The sequence below is a fragment of the Zophobas morio genome, unplaced genomic scaffold, assembly GCF_036711695.1.
Source record: "Zophobas morio isolate AGI-343-1 ecotype UQ-CSIRO unplaced genomic scaffold, CSIRO_AGI_Zmor_V1 ptg000005l, whole genome shotgun sequence".
Classification (NCBI taxonomy): domain Eukaryota; kingdom Metazoa; phylum Arthropoda; class Insecta; order Coleoptera; family Tenebrionidae; genus Zophobas; species Zophobas morio.
Window position 1 is genome coordinate 2,568,160 of NW_026972110.1, and position 8,452 is coordinate 2,576,611.

General features: G+C 31.9%; 1 protein-coding gene across 1 annotated transcript in view; it reads left to right on the forward strand.

The window, feature by feature from the left end:
• Positions 1 to 7,864, forward strand: part of LOC135120838 (uncharacterized) — a 28,855-nt gene extending 20,991 nt beyond the window's left edge. Inside the window, exons 5-6 of the mRNA XM_064045159.1 lie at positions 7,665 to 7,805; positions 7,856 to 7,864. Coding sequence (XP_063901229.1) covers positions 7,665 to 7,805; positions 7,856 to 7,864 — 150 coding nt within the window. The remainder of the gene's footprint in view (positions 1 to 7,664; positions 7,806 to 7,855) is intronic.
• The last annotated feature ends 588 nt before the right edge of the window (positions 7,865 to 8,452 follow it).

Consider the following 8,452-nt stretch of genomic DNA (forward strand, 5'->3'; position numbering starts at 1 on the left):
GAGTAAATCAGTAAAATAAATTTACGCTTTCATTTATTTTCTTGAATCACACTGTATATGCAAATCCAAAAAATATGAATGGAGCGATAGATCACAAGTACAGACTGATCATATTTTGTACATTTTAGATATGATTTATTCGGCAAATTTTCGAGCTGACGTCATCAAGTTTTTGGAGGGGATAAGCAAATATATTTTGACTAAACATTTATTATGTTCTTTATAACCTTAAAACATCTGCAAGATGTCAGAGCATTCCGTTTTGTAGTTCCTGATTAAATCAATAAAATATATTTACGCATTCATTAATTTTTTTGAGTCACTCTGTATATGCAAATCCAAAAAATATTAATGGAGTGATAAATGACAAGTACAGGCTCATCATATTTTGTACATTTTAGATATGATTTATTCGGCAAACTTTCGAGCTGACGTCATCAAGTTTTTGGAGGGGATAAGCAAATATTTTTTGACTAAAGATTTATGATGCTCTTTATAGCCTTAAAACATCTGCAACATTTCAAAGCATTCTGGTTAGCAGATTAAAAAGTAAATTTCAAAATGTTGTTTTATAATTTTGATTTTTTTTCCAAAAATCTGGACGTTTCGGGTGAAAAGTCGATTCAGAGTTGTAAACTACATGTGTAGGACTATGTTATTTTATACAATTGAAAACCCATTTACTATGTACAATTTTGAAGTGACGTCATCGCATTAGTGGTGGGGATGATTAGACAAATTTTGGTTAGCGTTTTACCATCTACATGATATTCTTAATATAAGTACAAAATTTCACAACAATCGGTCGAGTACTTTCGGAGATTATCTGTCTAATAAAAATCCGGGGGCAGACGGACAGACGGACAGACGGACGGACAGACGGACGGACAGACGGACGGACAGACGGACGGACAGACGGACAGACGGACAGACAGACGGAAATGGGAGACCTATTTCTTCGTCTTCTAGGGGTCATGAAAGATCGAGAAAACGTAAAAGTAGAGAGTCGGCCGACGGACTCGATTACAATACTTCCTTTGCTTACGCTCGGGAAGTAAAAATGGATTGTAACTTTTTTAAGCTTTTATTAATATTAGAAAAAGTTTTACTTCCCGAGCTTAAGCAAAGGAAGTATTGTAATCGAGTCCGTCGGCCGACTCTCTACTTTTACGTTTTCTCGATCTTTCATGACCCCTAGAAGACGAAGAAATAGGTCTCCCATTTCCGTCTGTCTGTCCGTCTGTCCGTCTGTCCGTCCGTCTGTCCTTCCGTCTGTCCGTCCGTCTGTCCGTCCGTCTGTCCGTCTGTCCGTCTGCCGTCCCGGATTTTTATTAGACAGATAATCTCCGAAAGTACTCGACTGATTGTTGTGAAATTTTGTACTTATATTAAGAATATCATGTAGATGGTAAAACGCTAACCAAAATTTGTCTAATCATCCCCACCACTAATGCGATGACGTCACTTCAAAATTGTACATAGTAAATGGGTTTTCAATTGTATAAAATAACATAGTCCTACACATGTAGTTTACAACTCTGAGTCGACTTTTCACCCGAAACGTCCAGATTTTTGGAAAAAAAATCAAAATTATAAAACAACATTTTGAAATTTAATTTTTAATCTGCTAACCAGAATGCTTTGAAATGTTGCAGATGTTTTAAGGCTATAAAGAGCATCATAAATCTTTAGTCAAAAAATATTTGCTTATTCCCTCCAAAAACTTGATGACGTCAGCTCAAAAGTTTGTGGAATAAATCATATCTAAAATATACAAAATATGATGAGTCTGTACTTGTGATCTATCACTCCATTCATATTTTTTGGATTTGCATATACAGGGTGACTCAAAAAAATTAATGAATGCGTAAATATATTTTATTGATTTAATCAGGAACTACAAAACCGAATGCTCTGAAATCTTGCAGATGTTTTAAGGTCATAAAGAGCATAATAAATGTTTAGTCAAAATATATTTGCTTATCCCCTCCAAAAACTTGATGACTTCAGCTCGAAAGTTTGCCGAATAAATCATATCTAAAATGTACAAAATATGATGAGCCTGTACTTGTCATTTATCACTCCATTCATATTTTTTGGATTTGCATATACAGAGTGACTCAAAAAAATTAATGAATGCGTAAATATATTTTATTGATTTAATCAGGAACTACAAAACGGAATGCTCTGACATCTTGCAGATGTTTTAAGGTCATAAAGAGCATAATAAATGTTTAGTCAAAATATATTTGCTTATCCTCTCCAAAAACTTGATGACGTCAGCTCGAAAATTTGCCGAATAAATCATATCTAAAATGTACAAAATATGATCAGTCTGTACTTGTGATCTATCGCTCCATTCATATTTTTTGGATTTGCATATACAGTGTGATTCAAGAAAATAAATGAAAGCGTAAATTTATTTTACTGATTTACTCAGGAACTACAAAACCGAATGCTTCGAAATCTTGAAGATATTTTAAAATTATCATAAGCATGGTAAAGTTTTGATCAAAATGTATTTGGTCGTCCCCCCTAAAAAATTTATGACGTCACCACAAAATTTTGCTGAATAAATCCTATCTAAAATGTACAAAATATGGTGAGTCTCTTCTTGTGATTTATCATTCCATTCAAATTTTTTCGATTTGCATATACAGGGTGACTCAAAAAAATTAATGAATGCGTAAATTTATTTTATTGATTTAATCAGGAACTACAAAACCGAATGCTTTGAAATCTTGCAGATGTTTTAAGGTTATAAAGAGCATAATCAATTTTTAGTCAAAATATATTTGGTTATCTTCTACAAAAAACTGATGACGTCAGCTCAAAAGTTTGCCGAATAAATCGTATTTAAAATGTACAAAATATGATGAGTCTGTACTTGTGATTTATCATTCCATTCATATTTTTGGATTTGCATATGCAGGGTGACTCAAAAAAATTAATGAAGGCGTGAATTTATTTTATCGATTTAATCAGGAATTACAAAACCGAATGCTTTGAAATCTTGGGAATATTTTAAAGTTATTATAAGCATGGTAAACTTTTTTTCAAAATGTATTTGTTCATCCCTCCTAAAAAAATTGATGACGTCACCCTTAAATTTTGCTGAATAAATCCTATCTAAAATGCAAAAAATATGATGAGTTTGTACTTGTGATTTATCATTCCATTCATATTTTTTAGATTTTCTTAAGAGGTGGTTCAAAAAAATTAATGAAGTCAATGTATTTTATTGATAAAATTAAAGGCAACACTTATTATTAGTATTACACCCCAATCAACCCAATTTGGTAGACACAAAATTTGTTAAAGGAAAAACTCGGTTGAAACATAAGGGTAGCACGCTTATTTGCATCGACTTTAACATTACAGACCTGCATTTGTTTTATGCGCTCACTTGGTTCCGCGAATGTGAAATAGACATGTTTATAATCAACCAATTGTGAATTTCACCGTCAAGAATTAAAATAAAACCCAATGTTTTATATAATAAGCGGAAGTCGAAGCAATAAAACCGATGGTCGTTTTGTTTACAGTTTCTCTGTTTGACTCTCACGTATGTTGTTACGCTTGTCATCTTAAATTAAGAATGTTTATACATAAACGATTTTCAGTTGCCTTTCATATTACTAGACAGCGGATTTTTGTCGGGCTACGTCACGATTATAGGTGGGGACGCGCTGGATCGCCGGGACTCAGTAGCGGGTGATAGATAATCACTGAATTTAATCAATACTAATTCCATAAATATAATTAACGATTGATTAATCAAACGGCTAAGTAAATGAGAACGGGAATTAACAGCAGAGTGCAACGAAACAGCGTTATTCTAATCTCAAATAAACGAAGTGCAGTCCGCAACCGCTATGAATTCGCATCCCGTACGAGCCGTACCGAGTTTGGTCTTGCCTAGCCCGACAGAAATCCGCTCTCTAGATATTACACACCGGCGCCGTATACGTGAGTAAATTGTTTCGTTATTTTATTGATTATAAGAAATCAATATTCAAAACGACCCAATTCATTTTCCCGAAAATTTGGGAAAACAATAATTTTATTCTTAGTATTACACTACATCTATCCCAACTGATATACGTGTCCTTGCAAAAATGTTGATGACGTCATCACAATTTTTTTTTAAATTCCCACTACAAAAATGTAATGAGAAAAAAAGACACAATAGGCATGCAGTCGTCAAGTTTCCGACAGCGAGGGAAGTACTGTCTAAACTCTTTAGACCAATTTTTTTTTTCTAACTTTAGTGACATATAAATGACTATTTCCTTCAGAAAATTTCGATATTTTGATCAATTCACCCAACAACGGTGTAATATTGGTGGGTATTTGAGGCACCATGCAAATATCCAAGTATTCACTTTTATGCAAATTACAATTTGAACAATAATAATAATTAGAAAAACTACAATTATTATACCAATTACTGGCAGCATCCGAAGCAGCATTTGGAGTGAAAGTTGTTGAAACATTACTGTAAACAAGGTTTACTTATTTGTGCAATTAAATTTTCATGATGGCTTTCATCACTTTAAATTGGAGTTTATTGAAGAGACATTGTCGTGTCCGATTATTTTGATTATTTCATGTTCTCCTACCCTACGTTTAGCGAGAATGGTTACAACCATTGAACGGTTAGAATAATTCGTTACAGTGTATAGTGTAATATAAAAAAACTGATTACAATTGATGTTAAATTACTTCAAGAGGACCTTGGGAAATTTGTAGAATGGTGTGATTCTAATAATTTGGAATTAAATATTGAGAAATGTAAAGCTATTAGACTTTCCACGAAAAAATTGTTAGATCCTCCAATATATTTTATAAAAGATCGGAAACTAGAAACTACCCTTTCAGTAAATGACTTAGGTGTAACTTTCTCCTCCAAATTGGACTTCAGTATCCATATTGACAATATTGCCAATAAAGCAAATAAATTGCTCGGTCTTCTTATTCGACAGGGCACATCTTTTATAATCTTAGGACCTCTATAATTTTGTCTTGCTCTCTTGTACGCTCCGTGTTGGAATATTGCACAGTAATTTGGTCTTCTTATCATTTAGTTAAGATCGAAACTTGAGCAGATACAGAGTCGTTTTATAAAATTTTTATGTTTTAAATTTAATGTTGACTTTAAGCCAAACAACTACGTCAATCTCCTACAATTCTTTCGCTTGGCTCTCTTAGAATCTCGTAGAACTTACTTCGACCTCTATTTTATGTTCAAGATTTTAAATAATATATGTAGTTGTACCAATCTTTATTCATTGTTTAATTTTTATGTTCCGGCTCGGAACGTCAGAAACCCGATTCTGTTTGATGTGCCATTTCATCGCACAAATTATTCTTCAAAGTCTGTCATTCCTAGACTGTCGAACTTAGCAAATAAATACCGCCGTGACATTAGCCTTTTTTATGTGTCTAGTTTTATATTTAAGCGCTCAGTGCGTACAACACTGAAAATGTAATTACCTACATGTTGTGTAATGGTGAATCCGTTAATAAATCAATTATTATTAAAAAATGCGGGGTCGTCGTCTCTGTGTGTACGAGACAAAAGCTGACAAAAGTTTCCTTAATTGTAGATGTAATAATTACACAGTGGAACAATTTTAGAAAAAATTCTTGTTACAAGCATTCTGAAAATGTATTCTGAAAGGTTATTATGTGCTGAATAACTATCTAATAAGACATTATGCCTAGGTTGTCAAAAAAAAATTTTTTTGGAAGTTGTTCATAGATAGTTCCAGTTAAAGTTCATATTGCACATAAACTGTAGATTCTTTTGTATGTTTGTGTTTCACTCATAATTAAGTTGTTTCACAATTATATAATTAATTAATTCTTATTTTGTTAATTGCATTATAGTATGTAGGTATTATACAATGTGTTGTCCTATAAATGGTGTATACTGTTTGGCAATAAATGCTATTACTATTATTATTATTATTATTATAAAGGTGTACTATTGCATAATGGAAATAAATATCTAGTACTGCCGACCACATATCTATACAAACTGCAGAAACATATGGAGAATATTCAACACTTGTTAAACGATAAAAAAATTGAGTGCAATTTGATAGGCGATTTAAAAATTGTAGCTTTAGTAACTGGCTTCCAATCTGGATATACCAATCATTTGTGCTTCTTATGCAAGTGAAATACAATAGAGAAAGCATTTCAACATCTGAAAACAATATTTCCTAAGCTTTCTGCTGCTATAACATAAACCAAGGTAAAAACTAAAAGATTACAGTGAATTTCAGTTTTCATATTATGTACGTTTTCTGTATTTAGGAATTTTCATTGGGCTTGAAATTCAATGAACGTTCAAATGTTCTACGCCTATTTGAATGATACGGAAAAATTTACTTGGGAATCAATTGGCTTAGTGATCAGTGAATTTTTAGGAAACAAATGTTCCACAAATTATGTCTCTTTTAAATTTCTTTGCTGATAATCTTTTCATCGAGAAATCAAGAAAGTCGAAGAAAGATTTAAGAGAAAAACCCATGCATTCATTCTTTACGAATACATGAGGCTTTTATAAAGAGTTAGATCCTTCTACATAAGGTATTCTAGACCGCTTAAATATTCGTAGACGTAATTAAATATCTAGCGACAGAAATTTGTGAAACATTTTTTAAGTGCTTCTTGCGCGTCTATGTAAAATTAGAATTAACTTCATTTTTTCTAATTGTTCACCGGACGAACATAAAAATTTGAATAATTTTTTTTTGACGACATGGGTATTATTATCTCTTTTAAGAGTTTTTCAGCACAACATTACCTTTCCGGCCATGTTTAGAAAATATATGTAACAAAAACACTGTTCTACTGTGTTATTTTACCTTTAAAAAATGAAACCTACCGTTTGTAAATAAAAATTTGAAACTAGTGTTATCATTTTTAAGTAAATGTCAAATCTGATAATTTTGCACTAGCGCAAAATATGAATAATTTACACTAGTGCAAAATTATCGTTGAAACTTAATTCTTATTGGTCGTCATGCAGAAATGTAAATGATTTCATTGGATCAATTCTTTGAAGGAAATAGTCTTCGTAGTCCCTCATCCCATAATGTTTGTTCTGTTTTTCTTCAAACAGAATTGAAGCAATACGTTTCCTTTTGTCCCCAATGATTTCCAATTGCCGTCGTTTCCCATCTCGGGCACTTCTGGCGTCTTTTAAGGCCATATCTTTAAAAAGATCGAAAGTTATTCCAAATTCCTTGTACAATTTTTTGTAGGAGTTTACCATTCCTGTTCCATTGGTTTTCACTACCCCTTTGTAGTGGAGTCTGTCTTTTCTGCTCATCATATTAAATGCAAAATCGTCGCGGTCAAACCGTTAAACAGAGGAAGGGAACACCCGTTTTTATTTACAATCTTTTTTTATTAATATGTATTTTTGTCATATCTTTTATTTTTTAAAAACAAGTTAAAGCAAAACTATTTTTTAATATTTATGTATTACGCGTTACCTTATTTGAATGGTGCGCTAATTTTGTAGAGAAGTGTATAAAATTTGTGTTTGATTTTTTGTTGTTTTTAATGGTTGTTTTGTGAACAGTTGGTTTATAAGAAAAATATTTACCAATGGATTCATTTCTGATACACAGTATTTATATTTGTAGAGTGTCGATTTAAATGTGTTAGAAGATATTATTCATTGTTTAACAACATCTATGGATATATGGCTAAGAGAAAAAAACACTCAAGACAATCCTTCAATATCCTGGAAACAAATTAACAAATTATTTCAAAATTTGTACAAAGTAACAAGCGATATCTGTTTGCACAGTGCTAAAATTCGACTGAAATTTAGTTGCTATAAGCTTTTAAAATATGTCCTGTTTAAATTTTTAACTGGAGATATGATATTTTCTGTAACAGATGGAAACTTATGTGATTTTGATAAATTACCTGAAGACGTGGAATCTTGGCCAAAGTCAGACAATGATATATTTTTTTGTATTTGTCATATATGTGTCGACAATAGTAGGTAAGTGATGGTTCTGAAAAATAAGCTGCTTATATCTATACTTACATGTATTAACATAATTTTAGGTTAATCTGGAAACAGGAAGATGTTTTTCACGCAATTATGAGATGCTTTTACAACAGAAGGCATTTTGTTAAAACGTTTGTTTTGAAATCTATCTATTACTTATATCCAAAACTCATGAATAAGACCATTGATGTTAGTACGAGAACTTTAGGAGACGATTTGCTCAATTATTTTGAAAAACTATGTTCAGCGTCTTACCTGTATTCTTATAACAGTCATCAGTTAAAGTGGGTGTTAGATCAAGCTTCAAAATCTGTAAAATTAACAGTTTTGACCCAATGGATGTATGCTATGGAATACAATGAATCACTTGAGGATATATTAATTTCGACTATCAAAAGTTGTAATTCTGAA